This window comes from Diospyros lotus, chromosome 3 (genome assembly GCF_014633365.1).
Source record: "Diospyros lotus cultivar Yz01 chromosome 3, ASM1463336v1, whole genome shotgun sequence".
Taxonomy (NCBI): Eukaryota; Viridiplantae; Streptophyta; class Magnoliopsida; order Ericales; family Ebenaceae; genus Diospyros; species Diospyros lotus.
Window position 1 is genome coordinate 1183818 of NC_068340.1, and position 27531 is coordinate 1211348.

Below are 27531 nucleotides of genomic sequence, written 5' to 3' on the forward strand. Positions count from 1 at the left end.
GAGTTCATGTCGCTGTAAACAAATATTCCGGTATTATTTTTTAAAAATAATAATATTTTTTCATATATTATTAATTATTTTTTACAATTAGTTAATAAATTTTGGAAATTAATTAATATTTATGAATATATATTATTAATTTTTAAATAAATATTCATTTTATATTATTAATTAAGTTATCATTACAAATAATTTTAGTGATAACCATAATAATCTTGCCCAGCAGAACAAAACACTGAATTAGTGGCCATTTTTCCTATTAAATTCAAGTGTTTTGGTAGAGGCTATGAAGCAGAAGGGGCAAATGAGACATTTTACTTTTTCAGGGCAAAAAAACATTATTCGTATTAAAATAGATTTAAGTGACAATAGGAAAAAGCTTGAGGGGTATGTATGCAATTAACCAGTCCACAGTCGCCCCTTTCTTCCTCCCGGCGAGGATTCGGATTAAGTTTCGAACGGAGAAAACCGAACTTGTATCGATCCTTTGGAAGAATCTGCAAGAAGGAGAGAGAAGAAGGATAGGAGGATGGGGGTGGACGATGTTCCAATGGACGACAAGGCGAAGAGAATGAGAGATCTGTTATCGAGCTTCTACTCAGACCATCCTCACTCTTCAATTCCTACAAACGCTTCTTCCAAGTACGCCACGCTCGACACCATCAACACCGCCATGTTCGACGCCGACCAGTACATGAATCTTCTCGTACGCCCCTTCACTTACCTGCAATCACTTTTCGACATCATAAACTTGCAAGGATAATTCATATTGTTGACCTCAGAGAACTCACCTGATTTCCCTTCCTCCTTAAAAATTTCGTGCTGATCTTAAAATATGAAGTGGTTCTATGTGAAATTGTATAATTATTTATTGTAATCATCCCTTATTCTTGTTTTTTTTCACGGTAATTCAGTATCAAGGTAGTTCTCGCCCTTGGTTAGGGAGATTTTCTTAGTGGCTGGAATAGAGTTATTTCAGTCGTCTCTCTGATTTCCAGGTTAGATCTTATGCTGATCTTGGTGTGTCGTTGTACAGGAATGGTTTATAAGAAAATACTTGATAGACTTTTGGATGTTTCCCGTTGCCTAGAATTATGTGAATGAGGTCACGGATATGACAATAGTGAATTTAGGGGGAATCTAGTCCTGATTCCGAGCTGCCCAAACACCCTCCCTAAAGAAAAAGGAAGATTCTTATGATTCAGTTAATGGGGAAGGAAATGCACAAATTTCCACGATCATATCAATATTGAAACGTGAAATAAATATTACCCCTTGCACCCAATGAGGACCACTCATTTGTGTAACATTAAATTGAATTATTATGCATTTGGATGGTGTCTTCATGATTTGGGCTCAAAAACTTAATCTACAACTACTTATGGTGAGGAGGGGGTTGTACTATATTGTTTATCCATGTGACATATGCACTGAGTGTGACATTTGCGAGGTTACAATGGAGCTTTATTGCTTGAGTTTACGATGGAGTTCATAATTTATGCTCCTTTGGACTTAATGTTGTTGCTTAGTCCTATTACAAAACAAGTCCTCTAAGGAATGCAATACATGCAATTTCATTTTCAGATATAGATCTATCTGTTGCCTAGTTTCTTTTCCAGATGTGCTGCAAATATTTCTTGTGATTGAAAAGTTTTTAAGATCATGATGCATGCTGCATTGCATGAATGGTACAACTTGAGATTGCATTCTTGATATATGTTATCAATCTTATGTGGTTTCCATGATTGTTACTCACTTTTTTTATACTAAATCTGTAGGTGCAAAAGTCAAATTTAGAGGGCTTGCTTCAAAGACATGTTGAGATGGCGGCTGAGATTAAAAATCTTGACACTGACTTGCAAATGTTAGTATATGAAAACTATAACAAGTTCATTAGCGCCACAGACACGATCAAAAGGTAGATATTTCTGTTTCACTTTGCAAATGAAGTGTTGTGCTAGTCTTTATATGATCTCAAAAGAGGTACAAAATGATACCATAGATTGGACATAATACAAACGAATATTGGCTTTGGTTCCCCCTACCATACATACATGGTCCCCCAGATAAAATTTCCATTTATCCAGGACAATATTTACAATCTTTAGCATCCAGAGCCATGAATTTAATTCAATAATGCTCATTAATGCCAATGATAGCAACAATGGTATAATATATAAATCTTTGTTTTAGCTGGAGATGCATGTTTTCCCCTTATTTTTTTACGCACTTTAAGTACAATTTGGATGAAGAACACTTGTTTGATATTATTATCTTTTTTTTTTTTTCCCAGAATGAAGACTAATATCGTGGGCATGGAATCAAACATGGAACAACTACTTGAAAAGGTGTTGGATTTTTGGTTATTGGTTAACAAGTTCTTTTATGTAAGAAGATAAGACAAAAAGAAAGGGAAGAAAGCATTTTAGAAGAAAAAAAAGTCACATCCTTTTCATCATCTTTGCAGATAATGTCTGTGCAATCTCGAAGTGATGGGGTCAACACTTCTCTTTTTGAAAAGAGAGAACATATAGAGAAATTGCATCGGACTCGTAATCTTCTACGTAAAGTTCAGGTAGTAAATTGAAGCATGAAAATTTCGGTGATTAGTACTCTAGTTTAATTGCTTTTTTCTGTGATACAATAGCTGAGCCTTAGTTTTGCCACCCTTCCAAGGAGAAAGATCATAAATGAATATTGCATCACCTTGTAGGAGTGCAATCCAATCAGTTTCAATGTGAATTTTTGTATTATGTGTTATGGCCCAATATAGGTAATGTACTGGAGTGTTCATCGGTATAATATTGGTTCCAAAATTCAAAAAGTTAACTTTAGCTAGGATTTTTATATGAATGCCTGTAGTGTTACTAGTCATATTGAAGTTGATCCAGGCTTAATATCTTGTTGGTGTGGTCTGAGATGTATGGGTCAGAATAATGATAAAATTGAGAATTTGTGAGCCCGAGAAGATGCTAAAGGAGGAGAGTTTGTCATAATCCACACATTGATCTTTGTATGGGAAAAGTCTAGTGTGTACTACTCGGCTTCAGAAGCACAAAAATTAATTTTAGCTAACACTTTTGGTTGAGGGCATGCCAATTTCTTTAATTCCTTATCATATTTGCTTAGAGCCAAAAAAAGGCATGTTTTAGTTGGTCCTCTTTGAGAGTTGTGGCCTAAACCACTGACAGCACTTACTAGATTAACAATTATAGATTAGTACATAATTAAAAATGACTATTTTTGTTTAGCAAAAAAAAAAAAGACTACTTTCTGGGGCTTGGATTCCTACCATGGGCTAATGGATTGAATTTCTTATAGTTTAGTTTCCAATTTCCCTCCCAAAGTGGGGAGCCTTGTGCAGTAGGGACACCCCTTTTTTTTTCCAATTTGATTGACACGGTCTTATTAGAGATTTTATACTTCATGTACATTTAGTGTTTGGCTACATTTGAGTTACACAGGTTTTATCTTCTATGGAAAGCAGTTCATATATGATTTACCTTCAAGACTTGGAAAGTGTATAAAATCAGAAGCCTATGCTGATGCAGTCAAATTTTATACTGGAGCTATGCCGATTTTTAAGGTTGATTCCCTCATGGGTCCTTTCTTTTTTCTAGTTCTCCTCGCTTTGTTCTCAGCATGCAATATTGATCTTTTCTGTTTTGAAATGTATACTTCCATAAATGACCAATGCATGTCCTTTTATTATATTTATCTAGGCATATGGGGATTCCTCATTCTTGGATTGTAAGAGAGCATCTGATGAAGCCGTGGCTATTATTATAAGGAACTTGCAGGTTACTTATCTTTTACTTTAGTTTACTATGATGATCTTTTGCTTATCTTTTTCTTTGGGATGTGATCAAGGTGACTCAAAAAGTGGATAAGCTTTTATGGTTGATCTGAATTGGAATTGCTTGGAGATGCAACTCAAGGCATATTCGTTGTCGTGATTTAAAGAATCATGACATTCTTTGTAGTTTGACCTGTTTGACTTTTGTTTTGAACTTTTTGCTTAGGCAATATTATAGGAGAATACATTTCCATGATTAGAGGGTATCTTCTTATGATTTGGTGAGAGTCCCTGGCTTGAGTAGTGCTTTTTCAGGCTTATGATATAGCTGTAAAAGGTGGTAGGTGAAAGAGTAGACTCTCCTTGGTATATAAAAAAAAAAAAAATCTGAGTCTCTGATTCTTTTATGCTATAACAGTTACAGTGCTCATAAAAAGACTGACAGGGAGAAATCATGCTTAATTCTTTTTGTTTCAGGGAAAGCTGTTTTCAGATTCTGAATCTATACAGTCGAGAGCTGAGGCTGCAATGCTTCTTAAGCAGTTGGATTTCCCAGTATGTGCTATTGTGTTTTTTGTTGATTGAGCTTATGTGTTACTTCTCATCCTTGTTTAATTCTTGCAACTAAAGCGCTCTTCCTGATTCTGTCATGGAATTACACAAAAGATATTACTGGCTGATTAATATAGAACACAATATGTTATGCATTTTAAGTATGAAACTTCTTTTACTAAAAATTTTATAGACTGTTGGCTGAGTATAAAGTTCCATTTGTTCTCTTAAGTTCTACAGGATGCATGTTAATACCATGCATCTTCCTGATGCATTGATGTGTTAACCATGACAGCTTTTGATCATCATTGGCAGGTTGACAGCTTGAAGGCAAAACTCCTTGAAAAGTTAGAACAATTTCTTGATGATCTTCAACTTGAATCTAGACAAATAAACAATGCTTCTGCAGATTCCAGTGAACCTCCCAAACAAGGAAACTCTCCTTCCTCTGATCATGAGGTAACTGAAAAATGGTATTCATGTTTTATTGTATGTTAATATGTTATGCAGAACGATGCAATTGAGTTCAGTAAATAAGGAGTTCATTTGCTTCTTCCCATTTCTCCTGCGAAGCACTTTGAAACTTTCTGATAGCTTTATCTAGATCCATGCATGGCCCTGTGGAGAAACTTGTATTGTTTGTGATTTTTACATTTATCCATACCCTCTACAATGGAAAGAAAATCATTTGGTGGAAATGCCATGATGCATGATGCTAAGGAAGCTTTTGTTTGCTTGATCTTTACCCTTCTTCCTAAATATGAAAGCCAGTCCATGTTCAAAACGCAGTTGGAGCAAGATGAACTTGTATCTATTTAAATTGCAATTTTAGTAAAATTAAACAACTAGCTATGCTGCAAATACTAGAGCAGGCTGGTCCTATGGTTTTTCTGGATCTCTTGCTTTCTGAAGCATGTGCTCCTTTTCTCTTTTATTTGGTTCTTATGCTCATGTTACAATTTCCATCCAACCATTTTGTCTGTTTAGGCTTCGACTCGTGAATTTATGGAAGCTATCCGTGCTTACCGGGTCATATTCCCTGATTCAGAGCAACAGCTAATCAAACTTGCACAAGACCTAGTTACCAAGTATGAGTTTATTTTTTCATCATTTTCTCTTATCTGCTACTGTTATATCTGTTCTATTTTATTCATGGAAGGAAAATGATGTTTGTTTACAAAATCTCATTGGCTTTTGTTTCTTTAGGCACTTTGAAGCCACTCAAAAACAAAATGAAAGACAGATTTGTTCAACAGATCTATTAGGAATGCTCCGTAAGTAATGCATTTCTGCCATTAAATCTTTGTATTTATATATGCATGCTAAATTTTAATTATTTACCATGGATGGGCTTTTCTCCAAGTGGTTGACACTTTTTGAATTGAGTAAGTAGTTCTTTATGTTGAACAATTGCCTGATAAGGATGACACCCCAGCTTCACCGTAATGTGAAGCAACCATGAAATGTCAAGTGGTTCCTACAATATCATTGATTGATTCTATAATTCTGTGCTTAAGAATGTTGTTTGAGAAGGTGCTTAATATGCCAACCAGTGAATGGAGAGTACCCTCAAAGTTTGCTAATTTCTGAAAGTGTTGGTCTCAACAAAACATTAGTTGCCATCATGACAGATGAAAATTTGATGCTTGACACCATTCAACTTTCTGTTCCTATAATCAGAAATAATGGTCAATTTTCCTCTTGTTTTTTTAGCTATTTGTAGAAGAATCAGTTATCTCTGAAGTCTAAACTTCGATTATAATCTTGATTGTTAGGAACTCATTCGTATTCTCTACTTTTCATCAAATGTTCTTCTTCATGCAGGGGTGATTTGGACTGATGTACTATTGATGGATGAAGTGTTGCCGGAGGCCGGTCTGTCTGAGTTTTCTTTAAAGGTTTTTGTTGTCATGTCCTTCACTTTCAATTGAATATTGTGTAGTCATATTTTGTTGAAGCTTGTTTTTTTAATAACCATTACATGGTTCCAGGCTGCTCGTGTTAATGTCAAACAGTTTATTGATTGTACTTTTTCCCGTCTTCTACTTCAAATCTCAGGTTAGTCAGATATTGTTGTTTTTGAAGTCTAGAAGTTTATTTACGTTCATCAAAACCTTGCTTTGGTGGCCCAGATGCTACTTGTACAGCTACTCATAAATACTGATTTGGGTGATCTAGAATCATAGAAATCTGAACCCATTCATATTTCTAAATATTTTTATATGAGTTATTGATAACTTTTAAATACCTTATACATATTGGAAAGATGATAGGATATGCAATTTCAAAGATATAAATTACATTTACTTGTTATAATTGATTCTATGAGTTTGAATTTTCCTTCAATGTTGATAAAGTTTGGAATGGCAGATACTCTTAGAAAAATCCAATGTAGACCAAACGAGGGAGAAGCAGAATATTCTTTGCAGTCTGTCCTGGAAGCCAGCAAGAAAGCAGTAAGTGAAGGCAGCATGGATGTCCTACAGGTAAGACTTGAGTTGTCATTAATGTTGTACCTGTTAATGTAGGGGTCATTTAGATTATCCTCAACTTTGTTTAGTCATGAAAGGCAATTGTCAGATCTGTACCACCCCAAAATTACTTCTTGTCACATGCAAATTGGTTCCAGATTCACTTAGATTTTATTTGACATAAAACCTTATTATCACATCCTTTTGGTACTAAGTGCCTTGCCGTTTTCATTTTTTTCCTCTCTTTTTCTTTTTGGTAATTGGTTGCAGTGCTTACTTTTGGATTATTTTGGTTAGTGAACTATTATTATTGCTATTAAAACTAGTATTACAGCAGTCTACAAAAATGGGGTATATGTGCATGGTACACTTCCCTTATAAAGGCCCAGGTCACGACTGATATATCAGGGTGGTCATTACTAATTTCTCAGCATGACAAATCCTTCAAATATGCATGGAATCAGGCCCTTGAGGCGACTAAGTCTTCAACTTTATCCTGTCGACTCTAACACTGAGGCAGTAGAAGTGTGTTCATCTAGGATCTTTGAATTGCATGTTCTGGCACCATTAGTTGTAACATAATACCACGTAGTGTGCTTGTCCTTGGATGCCTGAGGTTTTAAACTCCAAACTCAAAGTAGACTAGAATATCTTTTCAGTTGTTTATGTTGATTTCTTTTGTCTTATAGCTCTTTAATCATGTTAAACAAATGCCTTATGAGTTGAACAAGCTTGAGTTCACTTTTTCAAGCTCATATTCTTTATGTATCATAGGACTTCTGCCAACTTCTTGATGACAGCCTGGGATTGCTGGTGAAGTTGAGAGGGTTAATTATTGACTGGGTACAAGAAGGATTTCAAGACTTCTTCAGAAAACTTGATGATCACTTCCTCTTGCTTTCTGGGAAGACTAATTTCACTGGACAGGACCAAGGTTATACAGAAGGAATACAGAAGGAGAAAGCACTTTTTGGGCTTGTTCTTGTGCTGGCTCAACTTTGTTTTTTCATTGAACAAAGTGCCATCCCAAGAATCACCGAGGCTAGTAGCTCCCTGCTTACATAATCTTGTTCCAAGTACCATAATTATTTTCCAACTATCAATCTTATTTTTCCAAGCTCATTTTGACTTCCATCTTAAATTTGTCAGGAAATTGCTACCTCTTTTTCTGGTAGTGGTGTTCGAGGATATGAATATGGACCTGCTTTTGTTCCTGCAGAAATTTGTCGCATATATCGGTCAGCTGGTGAAAAGTTTTTGCACCTTGTATGTTTGCTAATCATAGATTACGAAGGTTTCAATTTGATTTTATGCATATTGAGCATGTATTGCAGTCGTGAAATCAATTTGTTCAGAATCTGACAAAACCAATCAGTTTTCTACAAATCTTCTTATCACTTTATGCTCATTAAGCTAAATCCTATAATCATTTACATGTTCCCATGCTCTTCTGCACTAAATCATCTCGTTATTAAATCTTGTATTGCTCAGTGTTCATATGTATTTCAAGCAACTAACCTTCTCTTCTGGTTTCTACGAAGCTTGTTTCTCCAGCAACTCTAGCTGTTTATTTGTTGTTCTTCTCAGACCTGTTCTATTGACACTGAAAAGTCATGAATTGGTGCCCTGAAATGATTTCATGTTATTATTCATTTAGATAACACTTGACTGTTCTAAAAGTAAGAGTGAACATTAATGCTTTTTGTTTAGAAAGGAAATTGTAAACCCAAACAAGAACCCTTCATCCATAGCCTCTTCCCTAACACAGTTGGCACCACATCTGTCGATATTTAGCCCATCTTTTTGAAGCCCATGCAGCTTAATACAAAATGTGGTATCTCTGATGTACCACCCCCCAGAAAACTCTGGCACTTCTTCTGTCACTACCTATATCATCTGAAGTAAATTAGGAGCAAAATGGGAGAATAAGACCCCCTATAGCAAATTATGCGTTATTTTTCTTTCTAGTCATCAGAATTACATGGTATATTGTTTTTATCCAAACCTTAAAGCTATTCTGTTTATTAAACCTTACAGAGGTTTGCCTTTCCATGTCAAATGAATCCTTTTTTCACTGTATTTGACTGGCATAAGGCATCGGTGATATTGGTATGGACTGGTTTGCAAAGTAGAGTTGACACGGTCTAGAATGCCAGCCTAGCATTAATGAAAGAAACTATTGAGTCATGATTTTGTTTATCTTGGCTCCTTTTTATGTATAACTCTTTTTAACTTTTTCACTTAATGGTGAAGTTGAGGCTCTGACTTTTTGAAATAATTAGAATCTCAGATTGTTGTTGCTCTGAGTTGACTTGCTGTGCTAAAAGATGGAACATTAAATGTTATCTCTGTTGTAAATACTTGACATCCAAGTGGGTCAAAAACTCTAATCCTAATCTTTCTTTTCTGCAGTACGTCAAAATGAGAACTCAAAAAGTGTCTGTTCTCTTAAGGAAGCGGTTTACAACACCAAATTGGGTCAAGGTCAGCATGGCTTTAAGGCAGTAATTTCATGTCCATTGATGTTGCCTCGTTTACCAATTTCTAATATGCAGTTCTTCTATTACTGAGCTGTTTTTTCTGGTGCCTTTTCTTTTCCCAGCACAAGGAACCAAGGGAAGTTCATATGTTTGTTGATTTATTTCTTCAAGAGGTAAGTTTTCCTCATTTCCTTTAATGTGATCTTGTCAACTAGAAGTTGGATTGGGGAGATTAGGTTTTGGGTATTTATTCTTTTATGAAAAGTAGCAAAAAAGATGAGAAAGACTGAGCAAAATTTAGTGGGATATACTTAGGGGCTATTTAGTTGTGGAAAACAACTCCAGTTTTCCAGAAAATTACTCCATGGGAACTGGAAAATTTAGAATACTTGTTCAAACAAGAAAAATGTCTAAACAGAAAATGAAGATTTGGAAAACATGATTCTCCAAAATTGAACTGAACTTGGAAATTTGAAAAAACACGTTTTTTTTCACAAATTTTCCCAAATAATCCCCATCTCCTCTAACATACCTAACAATTGGACAAAAGAAAAACCTCTATGTGTCTCTCTTTTATGAACACATGTTCTAACTGTTTTAGATTGGAAGTTAGTTTTCTGCATCTATAACATGCGAATGCATTTTTCAAATTTTCTTTTGAATATGAAAACTAGAGATTTTATAGAAAATTGGAGATAAAAAACTGGAAAATATTCTTTACAACTAAGAGCCCCTTAGATTTAATATTAATTATATAGGCCTTATAGAATATAAGCCCATAGATTGAAATGAATGAAAAGTTAGAATTCATATAGCGGACCCACATAGTGGGATAAAGGCTTGGCGGCATCTTGTTGTATTCTTTTATGAAAGGAAGAAAAAAAAAAAAATTAGTATTGTTATTTAGTTCTGTTGCTTACTTGTATGGATTTGATGCACTAGTAAATGGAATAATTTCAAGAGACTGAGATAAATATCTCATGTGCCAGTTGGATTCAATAGGAACTGAAGTCAAGCAGATTTTGCCTCAAGGGCTTCATCGTAAGCATCATCGAACTGACAGCAATGGAAGCACCACCTCATCACGCAGCAATCCATTACGAGATGACAAAATGATCCGATTAAATACCCAAAGGGCCAGGAGCCAGCTTCTGGAAACCCATTTAGCAAAATTATTTAAGCAAAAAATGGAAATTTTCACAAAAATTGAACATACACAGGTACAATACTTGTGCCCATAGGAAATGCAACTTGTACTGCTATGAGAACAAAACTGAGAAAGCCTGTAAATTGCAGGAATCGGTGGTAACAACCATTGTAAAACTGTGCCTTAAGAGTTTGCAAGAGTTTGTCCGACTCCAGACATTTAACAGGAGTGGCTTCCAGCAAATTCAGTTGGACATTCGGTACCTGAGGACTGTTGTGAAGGACGCAGTCGAGGATGAAGCTGTTGTCGATTTCCTATTTGATGAGGTAATCGGATTAGTTTATTCAAAGTTTGTGATTTTTCTCCCAAGTAAGCTTAAAAAACCGGAGTCCAATTTGTTTGCAAATGACATTTGGTACCAACAATGGATCCCAATTACAGAGCAAGAAGGCTTTTGAAGTCCCGGAATCACCCATCTTCATTAAGGGCTTCTTTTTTTTTTTCTTCTTCTTTTTCTTTAGCTGATGGTAAAGTTTAGATGGGATTACGAGTCATATTTGATGATCTTCTGATGTGCTGATTTGGGGGAGCTGCAGGTAATTGTTGCTGCTGCTGAACGCTGTCTGGATCCAATTCCCTTGGAACCCCCGATCTTGGACAAGCTTATACAAGCAAAGTTGTCAAAGACCTCTGAAGAGAACCCGGCTTCGTCCTGACATGTCCAAATTCTGTGTCACAATGAGTAAGCTGCTTTATCTGCTCGCTCTATTTGTGATCCATTTTGCCTTTTTGATATCGCTTACACTCAAACACATCCCCGCCCTTAGAATAGGAACATCTCACTTTATACAATTTATCATCTTCTTTGGCTGAGAAAGTGTAGCAAGTGGAAGTGAAATTTCAGTGTAATTTGAGTGTGTGGAGGTTATGCATGAAAATCAAAGAATGTTGTTGTGTGTGTGTGTGTGTGTGTGTTGTGGAATGAAGTTTTCAAAGTTTCAGGCGTGTGGGCGGCCAAACCTATATTTTTGCTATGTACTTGTAAGTTTTTTTTGCCTTGGCTAGTCAGATTTTTTATTATTTCAATTATATTCATGAATTTATACTTTCGAGTTAATTTAATTTTTGTATTTTAATTTTTTTTTGTGATAATTTTAACTTTTCGTTATTTTGATTACATCTATATAATTGTAATTTCGAATCAATTTAATTCTTATATTTTGATGTATAAAAAAAGTAAAGTGAGATGGATCAATTTATCTTTTTTTTTATATAACAAAGTATATAATTAAATTGACTTGAAAATATAAATACATGCGTAATTGAAATAACAAAAAATTAAAGTTATTATATGAAAAAAAATTAAAATACAGGATTTAAATTGATTAAAAAATACAAAATATAATTGAACAAAAAGTTTGAATAATTTAAAAAAGGGCTAATAGCATAAAAAAATAAAATCTTTTCGTGTTTTTGTAATTTTATCCAAACGTTTTAATTTTGACAATAAACTCTCAATTTGGCCCATTGATTGCAATTTTAGCCAACAAAGGATGTTATTGGCGAACAAAAACAAAGAGTCATCAATCGCCTTTAGTGAGGGGGCTATGAATAAGAGATAACTCAAATCGATCGTCGCATCTAGCTTTCAGATCACTCATCGTAATTTGTCATTGTTGTCCTCCTTCGTCGTTGATCTCGTCATTCTCTGTTTTATCTTTACATGTATATATACATTTAACATTTTATTTTTTTTACATGTATCAACATGAAACTCACTTAAAATATTTTAAAATGTTAAGTGGTATGCCACATCAACAGACACACAAGACTCTCGAATCGAATTCAAGTCGTGGCTAAAATTACAATCAATCGATCAAATCAGACGCTTATTATTAAAATTAAAACGTTTGAAAAAAATTATGTAAATGCAAAAAAATATTTTTTTTTTGCATGCTAATAATCCTTTAAAAAAAATATATTAAAGTACAGCTACCGAACCTTCCACCACCATTAATTATAAAGCTGGCACGGATTTCAAAATACTGCTCGCCAAATTTGTTAGTAGATTTTGATTCCCTTTTGTATTGGCATAGCGGGGCAACCTAATATTTGTTTGTTTGGATAAACAATTTGAGAGAGGGCGTGGGCCCTATGGGGCGGGGGGAGCAGGTGGAACTCAATCCCTGTAAACTCGCAGGGCAACATCACAACAGCCCTCTCTCTTGGTATTATTATTATTATTATTATTGATGAGCTGTCATGAATTATTATAGAAAATTAGTGTGAACGGTATAAGAAGATATTTGTTTTAGAGTTGACAAAGATAAAGGGGAAGCCACCAACCATTCGCTGTGGATTAGGTTTTAGAAATGGCTGTGCTTTCATCCTTCCACATTATTACAACACTCGTAGACTAGTAGTTGCTACAAGCTTTAAATCGACATTGACCGGCACCACCTCCCATCCCCATCAACTTGGCCGCCGGGGAGAAATCTTCTTCAGTCCAACTGCCTTCTCTCTCCCGATTCAACTAACGCTGTAAACCCCACAAAACCCTGCAAAAATTTATCTTTTCTTATTTAAATATATGTGAGTTAAACTAAAATATCGACTTTAAATGATTTTAGTTGGTGATATTTACAAAATTAAAGAGGGACACCTGAAAGATCTTCTAAGACAAAAGGATGGCCCAAACATTTAAATCTTCTGCCAGTTATTATTGCAAAACTACTTGGGGATGATGTAAACAAGCCTTGATTTTTTTGTCTTCAAAGACAGCCACATATTTGTTGGCGTACTGAGAAATGGCACGGTTTCTATGAAAGTCATTTTCGGCCTATTTCTGCTTAGTAATTTGAACAGTACATTACTTAATCACGAAGGAAAAGAGAACCGTAGGGACCATCTTTTGATTCTTGAAAGTCAGGTATTATGAAATTACATATTCGGGATAGGTTATTTTTTTTTTTCCTCCACTTCTTCTTGTGGTATTTGTTATTAAGATCGAATTGTTCAAACTAAATAATATAAATAAAAAAAATAACGACACACGAAATATTAGCGTGATTCAACTCAAAAAGTTATGTTCATGATCCTACTAAGATCACGACTTTAAATAAATTGTCTTACCATATATCGAGATTTTAGTTTTTAGGTTATAAAATATGCTAGACGTATAATTATAATAATTTAGATATTTTTTGCTTACAGATTATTGAGAATAGTTTATTAATGATTAAACTAAGTTGCCTATTTATAGGTACCAAATCACAATCATAATAGGATTAAAATTTTTAAATCTATATCAATTTTTTAATTATAGATTATCATTTAATAAAAATTATGTAAGAGTAGAGGACCCCATTGGAACATCTGCCCTGTGGGTGAATAAGATTTGGAAAAATATAAAAAAGTGGGACACATGAAATAACTCTATGAATTATTGGGCTCGCCCATTGAAACGGAAATGTGACATTTGACAGGGAAAAAGAAAGCGATTTCCAATCTTTTCAAGTGCCAATCCGGAGGACCAAAGACAGAGTAGAATAATTGAAGGAAATGTAGGTGGAACCAGAAACACTGCCAGCCCAGACACACTCTAATATCCAGCACTGCTCTCTCTGTGACTCTCTGCAACTATAGCCTATAAATAACCCCATAGAAAGTTGGATCTCAGGAATTGCCAAGAAAAGATTCTCTGGCCATTGATAGAAGAAATGGGGGAAGAGATAAAGATGACCAAGGAGAAGAGGATAATGGTTGCAGTGGATGAGAGTGAGGAGAGCATGTATGCACTGTCTTGGTGCCTCACCAACCTTCTTTCTCACAACACAAACAAAAACATGACTCTTCTCCTCTTCTATGTTCAACCCCCTCCCCCTCTCTACTCCTCCTCCTTTGAATTCAAGGGTAATTTAATTTATTCAAAATCCCCCCACATTCAAATGTTGGGTTCCATTCAAAACCCAACTTTTTATTTCTTTCTTTATTTATTTATTTTAGGGTTTTCAGGGTACTTGTTTGGTGGTGATGTCATTGCAAGCATGGAGAAATATTGGAGGGAGTTGTCCGATTCAGTGATGAGCAGAGCTGAAGACGTCTGTAGAGGGTTCGACACCGATGGCCGCGTATGTCCCTCCGCAGAGAGTGCTTTGTTTCTGTAGTCACTTCCCTTTCACGACTCTAGTAAAGGAGTCGTCTCGTGCACTGGGGACTGTCCTTTTCTGCAGTCACTTCCTCTCTTCCAGTTGTTGATTGATTTGCAGTGTTGAATTTTGCAGATTAGAGTGGAGAAGAAAGTTGGAAGAGGGGATGCTAAAGAGGTGATATGTACGGCAGCTGAAAGGCTTGGAGCAGACATCCTGGTTATGGGATGTCATGACTACGGTTTCTTCAAGAGGTGAGCAAAGCCCATGAAAAATTCAATTCATCAAAGTGGGTGCAGATATATATATCTGTGTGTGTGTGTGTGTGTGTGTGTGTTATAACCATTTTGACATTTGCATCTGCAGGGCACTTTTAGGAAGTGTGAGCAATTACTGTGCCAAGAATGCCAAGTGTCCCGTGGTGGTTGTGAAGCTGCCCAGGGATGGTTGAGCATTCAATAATTAATTATCAAAGGAAGACCACACATTCACGTGGCTTTCTTACCTCTTCTATATCCTGGGCAAGATATAGCTATATGTGTGTATAAAGAATTCGCATATTTCTCTCACCCACTGCAAGAGACATTATGAAACACCAAAAAGGAAATCTTATTTTTGATAGCAAACACACTTGTGCACTTACAATTTGCTGTTACATACTAAAAGGGAAATTTCTATAGGCTTCATTAGAGTTTAGAATTCGAGAGAAGATCTCGGCAAAGGCAAACATAAGGTTTGGACGCAGCAAATTTTGTGCTCAGACAAAGCTTTTCACTGGGTCCAATATGCAGGATACTGCAAATCTTTTTGTGATTTGTTCGGGCACATTACATGGGTAGTGAAAAAGGGTTGAATGTTCTTTCCACCTTTCCTATCACTCAATTGTTCCCATCTTTTCTTCATCCGTATCAAAAGCTTTCCTCGCTTGCTTCAGTTCCTCATTCATGGATAGCAGTTCAGTGCAGCGGTTAAGCTTTGCCAAGTCCTGCAGAGGCCATAAATTGAGACAATATTGAGCTATAATTCATCAGATGAATAATAATATACAATCAAATGGGCAAGGCAGTGGCCGAATTAGACGGGCTTTAAGGTCGAAAGTTTCGCCAGCCATGATGACTATGGTGCATAATTGGTCTTGAAAAACCAATTAGAGAAGACCCAACATATATGTATATGTATATAATGCGTGAATTCTCTAATATCTATGAATAAATATTCTAGAAGGGGAATGTTTCTAGAAGGATTTTGGTTATGAAAATAGAATATTTATTAAATCTATATGAGTTGGCAATTTGTTTTCTCTTTCATCTCAGGTGGTAGTATTGGCTAGATAAACATCACATTTTTTGCCATAATTGCAGAGGATTGAAGGTTTCGTAAGCATTTTCCATGGTACAAAAGGAACAAAAGAAATTGAAAGAGAGAATAGGAAGAGGGAGAAGTAGGCATGAGAGGAGGAAGAAATCGAGGGAAGAGAGAGGCCAAACCAAGAAGAAATTCGGCCCCTAGTGTGCACAAGATTTTAGCTGTTTTGCAGCTTAGGTGCTGAAATCTGACCTACTTTTAGAGCTGTGAGATGGAGGCACAAAAGGAGGTGTAAGATCAGTCCATTTGAGGCCGCATTAATTCAATGTGGGTATGTGATGGAGACAAAGAAGAGAGTGCAGAAAAGGAAGAAGAATAATAAGAAGAACAAAAGGGGTAGTAGGCTAGGGAGAGAAGAACCGGAAGAAGAAAGTGGAGAGAGACCAGAGAGGAGACGAAAAGAAAGAAAAGAGAAAATCACTTAATCAATTTTATTCCAATATCAATCATCATTTTTGTTTACATCAATAATCTGTATTTATAGCCTAAAAATCCTAAAACAACGATGACTCTTTCAAACTAATAGATGGTCACCTAGTGCACGAGATGGTTGGAAGAGGGTCATTTTGGCACACAGCCTACCCTTGTTTTGCATAGAGGCTATTTCCAAACTCAAGCCCCATACATTTCATTCATGAAAGAGTAATCTTATGGTCGTTACCAAAGCTTGACCTGGACCCCTTTCAAACTAATCCTACCACAAAATCTATTCAAATTCAAACTGCAGAGATCACACAAAATCAAAATCCTAATCTTAGAAACAAGATAATCGAAAATCTGGAATACAAGAATTAAAAAAAAGTTACTTATCCTAACTGCGACAATATGGTTATATCATGTTTCCACACACACTGGTAGCCAGCCCACTGTAGAGAGCTGCCAGATCATGCATGCTCGTTTACACCTATTTTGAGCTTCAGTTGTGGCACATTAGTTATGCACTGGAATGCATTTTGTCGGCATATTGTGAACATGTGTTGGAATATTTGGAAAGGGCTTGAGGCTCCCTTTTGGCTTGGAAAATCTCATGGTGCCGGTTTCAGGGACGGGGACGGATGACTAACAGGGGGATTGCATGGCCACGGGAAAGAGGTGACTAGGTCTATGAGAAATGGCATTGAATTATAATTAATTATCAATTGCATTATGAGATAATCTTTTTCATATGGGTTGGGAGTTTTTTGTTCGGGAAATTTCAGGACTGACTCTCCAGTCCCGAGATATTTGGTATCAAAGTTGTTGCTTCTGGTTACTCCTCTGGAACTCATGTTCAACATTGAATCTTGAATTCACGCTTGGGACTTTGTATCAGGCACGCGGTCCTGACATTAGAGAAGGAAAAACAGAACATATGCACTTCTGGGAAAATGTAGCCCTTCTCCTTCCCCCTCCCCCACAACCAAAAATACAAAAAACAAGAAGGAAGGTCACCTACAAATAACTGCCAGAAACTTCAAGTGACAAGTTTTTCTTCATTCTATCTGCTTTGTGGTAAAAGACAATTACAAATGTCTTTGAAAAGCTATATTAGTCAAAAAGTTCTTCTCCATTCCTCTATCCGATGTAGAAAAGGACAATTACTAATGTCTTGAGAAGCTAGACTATCACAATTTTTTTCTCCATTCCTCTTAACTCATCTAACTGTAGAAAATGACAATTATAAATGTCTTGAAAAGCTAAACTAACAAAAAAGTTTTTCTCCGTTCCTTCATCTGCTGTGGAAGAGGACAATTACAAGTGTCTTGAAAAGCTACATTGCTACAGGCAATGATGTAAGACAAGTGAAGGACTCGCGACAAGGATGGAAAAAAGCAGAGGATTAAAAGAAAGTACCTTCCGGATTACGAATAAAAAGTCCTCTGTTAGGAGCCTTCCCCTTTTTGTGGCAACTTCCTGAGCTTTATGCACCTGCAGAAAATCACAGTAATTCTTAAATGTTCCAATATCTCTAAAATGAAATAAACATGCTACCAACCCGCAAAAGCAGAAAAGATTATGGACATCAATTCCAGTGAGCCTAATAGCCTATCAGTTCATTAATTTTCCATCGAACAGTGTCTCTATTTTCACCACCTCAACAGCAAGTAGAATAAGTTAACAAATAGACAAATAAATAAAACAAGAAATAGATTTGCGCATGTGAAAGCTACATCCCCGACCAAACTTGGAAGTGGGGGACAGTGAAGGGGTAGAATTTTAAATCGTCGTTTGAATTACCAGTTCAAAAGGAAGATGAAAACGCCTAGCTAAAAAAAGAAGATGCATACACGCACAGCTTACCAGATCGGTCACATACTCCACAACAATGTCCTCCGCCAGTGCCATGGTTTCTGGAAGTGGCTGACAGTACAGCACAAGAGAGTAACAGATAAAATCGTGTTAAGGTGATAATACCAGTTACACAAAGTAGTAGTGTATTCTTCAAAGTAAGTGCAATTTGAACACCCAAGCTACCAATGGAAGAAAGAAAAGGCTTATGGTAAACATAAAGGATGAAATTTCTTTTCTGCTCCTTTCATTTTCCCCTTCTACAAATCAAAGTTCCAAACATGGCCAAGTGAGTCATACTAGCAACCAAATGAGTAATCAACACTGTTACACACAACAAGTGATATAATTTATCCTCTACGTTCAAACAGAACTTGACCCACAGCCACCCCAAAAGAAGAATTTGTTATATTATTAATACTTCCTTCAGAACTCTGTTTGTGGATTGATTAAATCCCCTCAATAGTAGACGTGTTGAGGGTGTTTATCCAAGTTATAGTTGGTCCCAAACCTAGATAAAGGATGAGGGTCACTCTAGGAAGCTAACAGGCATCATAAATATTATTAAATCAAACATCATGAATTTTAGACAAAAGATATTGCCATGGATAAAAATGATAGACGAGCTATAATTCATCCCATTTGGCGGGATTAAGGCTTGTCATGTTGTGTTGTTGTATCCATACTTCCATTAGGATAAACAGTCTATAAAATCTGTGTTGCGCCAAAAATCTGTAAACATACATATTATTTCATAAGCAAAATTAATAATCAATAATACAAAAAATGTGATAGAAAGTAATGCATACATTGGGATCATCTCCAAAACCATACATCATATGCTGCACTGTTACATCCAAAAACAGAAATGGAGAAAAGTTAAACAAAAGCACAAGTTAAGAATACTTCAAGAAAACGCAACAAAATGTTCATATATAAACAGAAGTAAGAAAATACAGTCTTTCTGGAAAACTCCTCGCTTGCGCTTAAAGCCTGCTTCCGATGGTTGGGCTGGCGCTGCTCTTACTTTTGAAGAGGGTCCCGCTGCTGCCGCCCCTGCTCCTGCAGATGAGTTATTCATCCTCTCCGCAATAGCTTTTATCTGTTGAAATGAGAATTGGACCTTTTTGATGAATTAACAAGCAGAAGCAAATTCCAAGAGATCATAAATGAATACAAATACGCAAACGGACACAAGGCGAGCAATCATACGATCGACAGAAAGCAATGTAACTACTCGGCGCCGGGAATGCCCGTAAATCTGATTTCACGTGAAGAAGAAAGAAAACCCTAAGATATCTACAGAACCAAAGCTCTTTCGTTCGGAAGATTGTGCTCCCAAGCAAGGTCCATCGCATCGCATGTAACCCACCTACATTCCCTTTTATAGTTTTCTCCCTATTTTTCTTATATTTATAATATTTGGATAAATTATTTATATTACAATATAAACAAATGTGTGTCTTAAAATTATGCCAATAAAGTATTTAAGGGTTAAATATATTGAGTTTACTTGTTAATATATATATTTTTTTAGAATTCGAGAAATTCAAGATTCATTCAATCACAATCACCTTTCGACTTGAACCTATCTCATCCTTTTTAAAATTTATAATCCGCCTGCTCTACAGCCTTAACCGAACGAGCGTGTTTGCTGTGAGCCGAGGCCCGACAGAACTAACCTCTTAGATAGACACAGTCAATTACATATTTTTGTATATAGATAAAATCGAACCCATAATCTCAAACATCAAGAGATAAATTCCGAACGCATGCAGTAGATGGTCTGCACTACCCCAAGTTCTCTCTCCAGTCTGCCTTCGCTTCATCATCTATCCAATCAAGAGATCGGAATCAATTTCACTTATCAAACAGAGATCGGATTTAGGTTTTGTTTTGTTTTGAATCTTGGTTGAAATTCGAGCTGCTACGAACAGAATAAACCCTCGGAATTGCTGAAGCATAGCAATCGTAATGAAAGAGGAACAACAGGAGGAGGAGGAATCAGAATTCAGAAAAACATTACCTCGATGGTAAGGGGCGTAAAAACGAGAAGATTGGAGAGGTTAAAAGCGAGGGCGGAGAGAAGGAAGCCAAGCTGGTACTTCTCCGAGGTGGAAGACGACTTCCATGGATGAACGTAACCGAATCACGCCACTGATACGGCACAGCAAGTGTTCTCCATCGCGAAGTACGCCGGGAACATCTTGCTTTGCAGATCCCCGAACCGACGCCTCGGAAGATTCCTGAAATACATTATAAAATGCAAATTACTTGAAACAGAAAAGCTGAAATCAGTCCAGATTGAAGCTGCAGCCCGGACGGATCAAAACGGCGTCGTTTTGATCAGGGGTGCGGACTGGAGACCTGCACTTCCTCTCCTCCCGCTTTCTTCTCCTCTCCTCGCTCCTTTCTCTTCCTGTTTTCTTCTCCTCTCTTCCGTCTTCTGCAGACCGACATTCACCAGCAATGCGAGGCGAAGGACCGGCGATGAGGCGACCCGACCAGTCTGCGGATCGACGGGAAGCATTTTAAAGAGGCGACGGGAAGCATCGACGGCGAGGCGGCAGATCTGACGGTGAGGAAACAGCAGCGAGGCGACGGGAAGCACCGACGGCGAGCCACTGCGAGTTTGCAGATCACGGCGAGAGAGCAAGATCGATTTAAGTAGGGATCAAAACGACACCGTTTTGATCTGCCGACGCCGTTTTGATCAATCATTTTAAGTCTTCTCGCCATTCACACGCACGTTTTCAAAAATATTTTATAATTCATGCATATACATATAATTAATTTATGAAAAAACAAACAAATACCAAAAAATAAGATAAAAAATAATTTGCGTAAAACATTTCATATTAAAAATATTTTTCAATATAAAATATTTTACATCCAAACAAATGATACTTAAATTAACTTATTTTGCAATATTTTAACCTTTTTAAGGATAATGTATTATATTATCCCAAGATGTAATAAATATATTTTATTTTAAATAATATTTTTATTAATTAATAATAAATAAATCGTATGTTGCATCATTATCTAAAAATAAGGTACAATATCAAAAAATAAAAAGTGTGTTTACTACACTTTACTCTTAACAATTCTATTGGAAACAAGGTGCATTTATAACATCCTAATTTAGTTTCTAAACAAATTCTATTAATTGATGAAGTAATCCAAAATATAATTTAATTATCATCGATCAATAAAATTATTTACAGATTGAAAACTTTACTGTTTGAATATTTTAAAAATAAAATATAATAAATACACCTTTATAAATTAAATAGCTTACATCACCCTTCATTTATTTATTAATTGTACTTAAAACTAATCTGCGGAGGATAAAGAACTCCACCAAAAGCCAAGGCACCATGTGACTCAATCTTCAGGCGAAACAGTCTCTCTTACGTTAAGTTATCGCTAGCTATCATAATTTTCTTTCTGGTTAATGGAGACATGAGCTTTGAAACGGACTTAAAAAGTATAAGCCAAAAAACCAAGCAAGACCATATCTTATATCAGGTACCTAAGCATGCATCATGTACAAACAAATACTCATACAGGTGTAACGTTTAATTGCATATTAAGAATACACATTTTGCTAACAAGTGCCTTTGAATTTAATACTTTTTTATTTTTAGAACTAAACATTTCTATTAATTAGTAATAAATACGTCATATTTTGAAATGATTCATCAACCAATAAAAGTACTAAAAACCCATTAAATGCGTCTAGGGCACTCATTAACAAAACCTTAAGAATATAGAAAAAAAATTGATAAATTGAAATTTAATGTAGCCTGATAGCACTCTATTTTACCTCATCTTGATAGGCCTCACACAGTCCTAGAGGTGGCTTCTGTCACGACCCGTGACAAATAAGAATAGGAGAATTACTAAAATAAGAAGATAAAATCATAAATGCAGCAATTAAACAAACTCATTCCCTGGCAGTCGAGAAAATATACTTTTATAGAGCATTATCCACATATAATCCCATGAAAATTACAAACTAAATTTCTTGAAGAAACAAGTATTTGTATTCAGAGTACGTACAGATGGCTTAGCATGAAGCGAGCCAACACATGAAGCATGGTGAGAATGGCAGGGAAATAGTTCACAAAATCTAGAGACGGAGTTTACCTGCCAAATACCATGAGTGAATGGCAAGGCTACCAAAAGACAAGATATTAGCTAGAGAAGAAAGCCCATGAATCATCCCAAATTTCTTGTTCATGGCTGCAAGCTGTGGATTCACTTTTGCAACTTCCCTGTTCTTTGTCCACCCAACTTCTTCTCCAATATTTTGTTCTCTCTCAATTTTGTGCCTTTGCTTCATCATCTATCCAAGAGATTGAAACAATTTCACTTATGATTTGAACCCATTAACGCAGTGAGAGATTGCAACAAAAAAAGTGCAGAATTTGACAGAAAATCAACTTCCTTTCATTCAAAATTTACAGAACAATATGTATGGTACAGATGTGACTGCTCCACAGGAGTCAGTCATGACTTAGAAACTGCCAAACAAGGAAAATAAATATCCTAAAAATAAAATTATAACAAACTGTACACTCAAATGGAATATTCAAAACTGAATAACTACATATTTTCTGCAAAAAGGAACAGCATGTGCAGCTTGGACGGTCAGAGAAACCCGGAAATAGGACAGGAAAAATACTGGGAGTTAAAAGGGAAATTGGGCAGCCTTTAATCAGGCAGATTGTTGGAGATGGAAAATCTTTATTTCTTTGAATAGATTGAAGAAATATGGGTTTATCATATGGAGAAGTCTGTGAAACAAAATGTGGCAGGTGTCATGGCCAACGATTCCTGAAATGGCCTCAGCAGATGTTAAAAGCAGGAGAAAAATACTTATCATAAGTAATTCTAGTCCTGCATGCCCGGACAAAGTAATGCAGACACCATCAATATTAGGGTAGTAGTCTACATCTTCTGCTTGCGGAAACATTAGAAACCTCCACATCTGGAGCAATGGGCTACAATAATTTGTTTCCACAAAAACTTCCCTTATGGTTATGATTGTTATACAGGGAAAAGAAGCACTTAAGATCAGGATACAGACTGCTATTTAACATTACTGAACAAAAATCAGCAATATCTGTTTTTGCTTGGTCATACAGAGAAATATGGAAGCCCATCCTTAGAACAAATGACGAGTTTTGCAATACTGAAGAATGGAACTGGTAACTAAATTGTGCAACTCAACAAAAACATATGAAGAACTCCGCAATAGCAAGTTGCAGATTATTTCTGTAGCCATATACACATGTTGACAAAAAAGGAGCCTTGGGTTAGTGAACTCACATACCTACATGCACGCACAGTTGAGTTTACTTTGTGGAACCTGGGAAACTTCTTTTGAGACTGGAACACATGAAAATCCATATAGAAAACTAAGACTAGTAACTATCATAGATTATTCAGTTGGCATCCTTGCATATATCCAACTAAGCCTAATCCATCATGCATTTTAGATTTCTTAAGGAGTTCATTCTCCTAAGCAGATTGTTGAAGAGGGTTCTCGATAGTTCATTATCATAACAATAGACAGACATGATTCATGTAGTGTAGTGGCATGCAATCATCAAAAGCCCATCTGAAACATTATCAACATATCAATTTATCAAAGCCAATATCGTTTTTAATCAAAGCTGGTTAATACCAACTAATACCCATTCTTGATCCCAAGCAAAAAAAAAAAAATCCCAATCTTGAAGTCATAGTACAGCTCCACAATCTTATAAAAGCTGAGAATGTAAAATTGATGATAGTCACAGTAACATAAGAACAATGCAAATTACCACACATGCACACACCAAAAAGAAGAAGAAAAAAAGATTATTGCTAAATTATATACTTCCTTGAAAGTATGACCACTTAGACTAGCAATAGTGGTAAAATTCGAGCACAGAACTGTTAGGAGATTAATCCATATCTTAAGCCATATTTATCTGAAGTCACGTATTGTAATTCTAGAAGGAGTCTAATTCTTTTATAATAATATTGGTTAAAATACAATGAAGATAATTTATCGTTTATTCTCTTTGAATAATAGTGGTTAAACTGTGATTAAGATAATCACGATGATACTCCCAACTAACTCACTTTGAGATAATGATAACTAAGATGTGATTGAGACAATAATGGATTGTGACTGAAATTTGGTAGAATTGAGTCATTATCTAATCAACCTAGAACTCCTCTGAAACACCCCTCTTTAAAGCATGCCTACATGTCATAATTTGGGGATTTTTTTTAAAAAACCCTTGTTTTTTTTTAAAAAAAACTTTTCCCATAAAAGCCCTTCACCAATCCTTACAAATTCCATCTTTCTTTCAAAACCTTCATTCGTTTGCCCTTCCATTTTCATTATTGATTTCTTCAAATTCACTAGAGATTATTCCCCTAAGCAATACTTAGGGAAGTTTACCTCTAGTGGCCTTGCCTTTCCACCTAAACCTTTATGCTTGGTTTAGTTTATCAAGGCAAGGTCCCTGTGTGCGCACTCATTTTCATTGATCGAACCTAATTTAACTCATAACTTGCATTAAGAAGTCCAAATTTTTGACTCGTTTCAAGATATTTAATTTAAAAGAAAGAAAAAAACTTTTTAGGCGTCCCAACCAAAAATCCTTAGAAACTCTTAGAATAAATTCTAAATCACCACAACTTAAGATATGAACAAAAATGTCGTTTATTCCCACCAAAATAAAATGACGTGCCTTAAATGAAAACTTAGTTTGTACAACAGATTTAGCATGCTTGAAACATTTGATATCACTAAAATAAAACCTGTATATGCTTTTAGTGCATCACATAAAACAGACACAGCATCTACAAAACATGGCATGCCGCAAAAATAATAATGAAGCTTACAAAACTATGCTTCAAGAACTTTCTTTCCCTTCGAGCCACTTATCTCACTTAGAACGTTTAAATATTTCAGGAGATAAACCCAAGTTAGAAGATGAACCTTCCAAGCGAGGAATCTCCCCCCCCCCCCCAAAAAAAAGAAAAAACATTTATATAAAATGAGTGCATGAAAAAGAATGCAAGTTTCTACTCTATGATGCCACTTGTGACAATGTCGGCATGGTCCAAGAGCTTTCTCAACTGCCTAAGTGCCTCTTGGAAGGTCTTCGACCCCGTCACCTCGAGCCCAAGTGGCGTAGAGCAAGATAGCATGGCCATACATAGATGCAAATGAAAAGCCAACCAGAGTACATTTTTGAAAACCAATTTCTCATGCAACACCAACAAAACAAAACAAGGAATAGGAGTTTCGTGGGTGAGAGAATCTCAACTTGGGGCCTCTTCGGTGAAGATCTTGCTTTCTCTTCCTAGCTTTCCAACCTCTCTTTACTCGCCTCGGCAGAAGCTGTTTCTTCTTCTTCTTCTTCCTCTCTCTCTCTCCGCCCCTTTCCCCCTTTGCCCTCACACTTGGATCTCTCTTCTTCTAAGGATTGGAAGACCACCTACATGACCCCTATTTATACCCAACACACTTGGGCACCACTTCACCTCTTGGAGTAAGGTTTCCAATTTCTTCAAAAGTCAACTTTTCGATTTGGTGAAAAACTTTCTCTCACCATTTAAAATAGAGGTTAAAGGTCATTTTTTAGGGGGTGCGTTCCAAGCCACCCTTTTTTATGTAATATATAAATACATACACAATAAAAGAAAGTAAAAAAAAGAAAAGCAAAAGGGGTAATGCGGAATAGCTTGGAAGCCATCCCCTTTAACCTTGGTGGCAGCTGCTATCTGTGTTTTTCTTCTTCTTCTTCTTTTTTTTTTTTTTTTTGGGGGGGGGGGGGGTGGTCTGTGAGGTCCCTTTTCTATATGTATGTATGCATATTTACCTATCCTTTTTAATCTCTTCTTTGATCAATTAGATTACTCCCTAATTTCAAAAATATATTTACACATTCATGTGTTTAATTTGATTTCACATACACTCACCCAAATCTTACCGATAATCTCGAATTATCTCTAAATTAAATTTGAATTTATCTCCTTAGGTCTCCGAATATTTTAAAAAAACATATGGGGTGTTACATCCTCTATCTCTATCTTGGAGAGTTTATTGTTACCTCCTTTTTTCTCCTATAATAGGGATGGGATTTGAGATATTGTAATTCATTCTTCTTGGTACTTGTTTGCAACAATCTACAAGCTTGTGCGGAGGTTTTGCCCATGGATGTAGGCAAATTGTTGAACCACGTATATATCGGTGTGTTCTTCTCTTGGTTGCTTTATTTTTCTATTAGTTCCATACACAAAATTGACTCTCTACTCTTGATCTTTCATTGTTCTAAGAAGAACAACATAACCTCGCAATTGCTTGCAGAAGCATAACGATGATGAAAGAGGAGCTTTGATTGCCAAACAATGAGCGCATAAGATGAGAAATCAGAAACATACCTCGACGGTCATGGGCGTAAAAACAAAGAGATTGGAGAGGTTAAAAGCGAAGGCAGAGAGAAGGAAGCCAAGCTGGTACTTCTCCGATGGGGAAGACGACTTCCATGGATGAAGGTACCCAAAACACGCCACCGATATGGCACAGCAAGTCCCCACCATCGAAAAGTACGCCGGGAACATCTTGCTCTGCAGATTCCCAAACTGATGCCTCGGAAGATGCCTAAAATTACAGTCAAATCATTCAGGATCTTTTTTTAACAATTCATCCATTTTAGTTGTGATATCCTGACTACGAGGAAATTGGGCAAGATAAAAACATATAAAATTGTAGAATCACGTACTTGAACATGATGATGCCCCCGATGAAAGTGACCCAGAGAGCAGCGCCCCAGGCTGTGGAGAAGCAGAGGAGATGAGCCAATTTTAGGAAGGTCAGGAGCTTCGGGATTTTCTGACCGTCCGATGACGACCCAAATGTCTCCGGCGAGAATATGACTCCGATTGCCAAGAACGACACCGCCGTTAGGAATCGGCTCAGCCAACCCATCTTCTCTCTCTCACACACACACAAGGCACTCCGATTTTTCCAGAAGGAAGGAAATGGATTCACCTAACTCTCGCGGCTTCAAGTCCACTTCAATAATGGGTCCCTTGGTTGTTGGGTAATTAGTCGAATTTACCATAATGCCATGGCCGCCTCGATGAGAAATAAGGCTAAATTTTGCTTAAATTACATATATTTTTTAAAAAATAATGTTGATTTTATTATTAATAAATTATAAAAATAAATCATTTTACATCTTATATATAGAATGTATATTCTTTTTCTTTTTTCTTTCTTTTTTCAATA

General features: G+C 36.2%; 4 protein-coding genes across 9 annotated transcripts; 2 read left to right on the forward strand and 2 right to left on the reverse strand.

The window, feature by feature from the left end:
• The first annotated feature begins 396 nt into the window (after positions 1–396).
• Positions 397–11471, forward strand: LOC127798177 (vacuolar protein sorting-associated protein 51 homolog). Of its 2 annotated transcripts, XM_052331548.1 has the most exons (20): positions 398–706; positions 1779–1918; positions 2294–2348; positions 2468–2575; positions 3488–3586; positions 3723–3800; positions 4274–4351; positions 4664–4807; positions 5336–5436; positions 5555–5622; positions 6173–6246; positions 6340–6406; positions 6719–6834; positions 7594–7860; positions 7969–8085; positions 9232–9303; positions 9422–9472; positions 10289–10519; positions 10596–10772; positions 11043–11471. In XM_052331548.1, the coding sequence occupies exons 1-20, from the start codon at positions 530–532 to the stop codon at positions 11160–11162; spliced, it is 2340 nt and encodes a 779-aa protein (XP_052187508.1). In that variant the 5' UTR covers positions 398–529; the 3' UTR covers positions 11163–11471. The 2 variants fall into 2 exon arrangements, 1 of the variants encoding a protein (XP_052187508.1); XR_008022348.1 differs by lacking the exon at positions 11043–11471 and having other exon boundaries at positions 397–706; positions 10302–10519; positions 10596–10743.
• A 2512-nt stretch (positions 11472–13983) lies between these two features.
• On the forward strand, positions 13984–17581 carry LOC127796718 (universal stress protein A-like protein). Of its 3 annotated transcripts, none has more exons than XM_052329033.1 (4): positions 13984–14358; positions 14452–14576; positions 14730–14848; positions 17003–17581. In XM_052329033.1, the coding sequence occupies exons 1-4, from the start codon at positions 14166–14168 to the stop codon at positions 17016–17018; spliced, it is 453 nt and encodes a 150-aa protein (XP_052184993.1). In that variant the 5' UTR covers positions 13984–14165; the 3' UTR covers positions 17019–17581. The 3 variants fall into 3 exon arrangements, with proteins under 3 accessions (XP_052184993.1, XP_052184991.1, XP_052184992.1); XM_052329031.1 differs by lacking the exon at positions 17003–17581 and adding an exon at positions 14961–15868 and having other exon boundaries at positions 13992–14358; XM_052329032.1 differs by lacking the exon at positions 17003–17581 and adding an exon at positions 14961–15868 and having other exon boundaries at positions 14000–14358; positions 14461–14576.
• On the reverse strand, positions 15186–22041 carry LOC127796719 (transcription initiation factor TFIID subunit 13-like). 3 transcript variants are annotated; one of them, XM_052329035.1, is made up of 7 exons: positions 20254–22041; positions 19440–20059; positions 19185–19329; positions 19037–19074; positions 18240–18299; positions 17793–17867; positions 15186–15579 (listed from the first exon to the last, which is right to left on the reverse strand). In XM_052329035.1, exons 3-7 carry the CDS (start codon positions 19306–19308, stop codon positions 15469–15471), a joined length of 408 nt encoding a protein of 135 aa, XP_052184995.1. In that variant the 5' UTR covers positions 19309–19329; positions 19440–20059; positions 20254–22041; the 3' UTR covers positions 15186–15468. The 3 variants fall into 3 exon arrangements, with proteins under 3 accessions (XP_052184995.1, XP_052184994.1, XP_052184996.1); XM_052329034.1 differs by lacking the exon at positions 19440–20059; XM_052329036.1 differs by lacking the exons at positions 15186–15579; positions 17793–17867; positions 18240–18299; positions 19037–19074; positions 19185–19329 and having other exon boundaries at positions 19443–20059; positions 20254–20473; positions 20595–22041.
• Positions 22042–22184: 143 nt separating this feature from the next.
• On the reverse strand, positions 22185–27292 carry LOC127796717 (uncharacterized). Its single transcript, XM_052329030.1, has 3 exons — positions 27023–27292; positions 26682–26901; positions 22185–22578 (listed from the first exon to the last, which is right to left on the reverse strand). Exons 1-3 carry the CDS (start codon positions 27226–27228, stop codon positions 22363–22365), a joined length of 642 nt encoding a protein of 213 aa, XP_052184990.1. The 5' UTR covers positions 27229–27292; the 3' UTR covers positions 22185–22362.
• Between the last annotated feature and the right edge of the window lie 239 nt (positions 27293–27531).

Excerpts from the sequence above, each read along its gene's own strand:
- LOC127798177 (XM_052331548.1), top strand. The coding sequence starts at position 530 with ATGGGGGTGGACGATGTTCCAATGGACGACAAGGCGAAGAGAATGAGA. Across the intron at positions 4,808-5,335 it reads CTCCTTCCTCTGATCATGAG|GCTTCGACTCGTGAATTTAT; the intron begins GTAACTGAAAAA and ends TTGTCTGTTTAG. Across the intron at positions 10,520-10,595 it reads CAAAAATTGAACATACACAG|GAATCGGTGGTAACAACCAT; the intron begins GTACAATACTTG and ends TGTAAATTGCAG.
- LOC127796718 (XM_052329031.1), top strand. The coding sequence starts at position 14,166 with ATGGGGGAAGAGATAAAGATGACCAAGGAGAAGAGGATAATGGTTGCA. Across the intron at positions 14,359-14,451 it reads CTCCTCCTTTGAATTCAAGG|GGTTTTCAGGGTACTTGTTT; the intron begins GTAATTTAATTT and ends TATTTATTTTAG. Across the intron at positions 14,849-14,960 it reads GACTACGGTTTCTTCAAGAG|GGCACTTTTAGGAAGTGTGA; the intron begins GTGAGCAAAGCC and ends TTGCATCTGCAG.
- LOC127796719 (XM_052329034.1), bottom strand. The coding sequence starts at position 19,308 with ATGAATAACTCATCTGCAGGAGCAGGGGCGGCAGCAGCGGGACCCTCT. Across the intron at positions 19,075-19,184 it reads AGGAGTTTTCCAGAAAGACT|TGCAGCATATGATGTATGGT; the intron begins GTATTTTCTTAC and ends TGGATGTAACAG. Across the intron at positions 18,300-19,036 it reads GTTTTGGAGATGATCCCAAT|CCACTTCCAGAAACCATGGC; the intron begins GTATGCATTACT and ends CTGTACTGTCAG.
- LOC127796717 (XM_052329030.1), bottom strand. The coding sequence starts at position 27,228 with ATGGGTTGGCTGAGCCGATTCCTAACGGCGGTGTCGTTCTTGGCAATC. Across the intron at positions 26,902-27,022 it reads GGGGGCATCATCATGTTCAA|GCATCTTCCGAGGCATCAGT; the intron begins GTACGTGATTCT and ends CTGTAATTTTAG. Across the intron at positions 22,579-26,681 it reads TTACGCCCATGACCGTCGAG|ATGATGAAGCAAAGGCACAA; the intron begins GTATGTTTCTGA and ends TCTCTTGGATAG.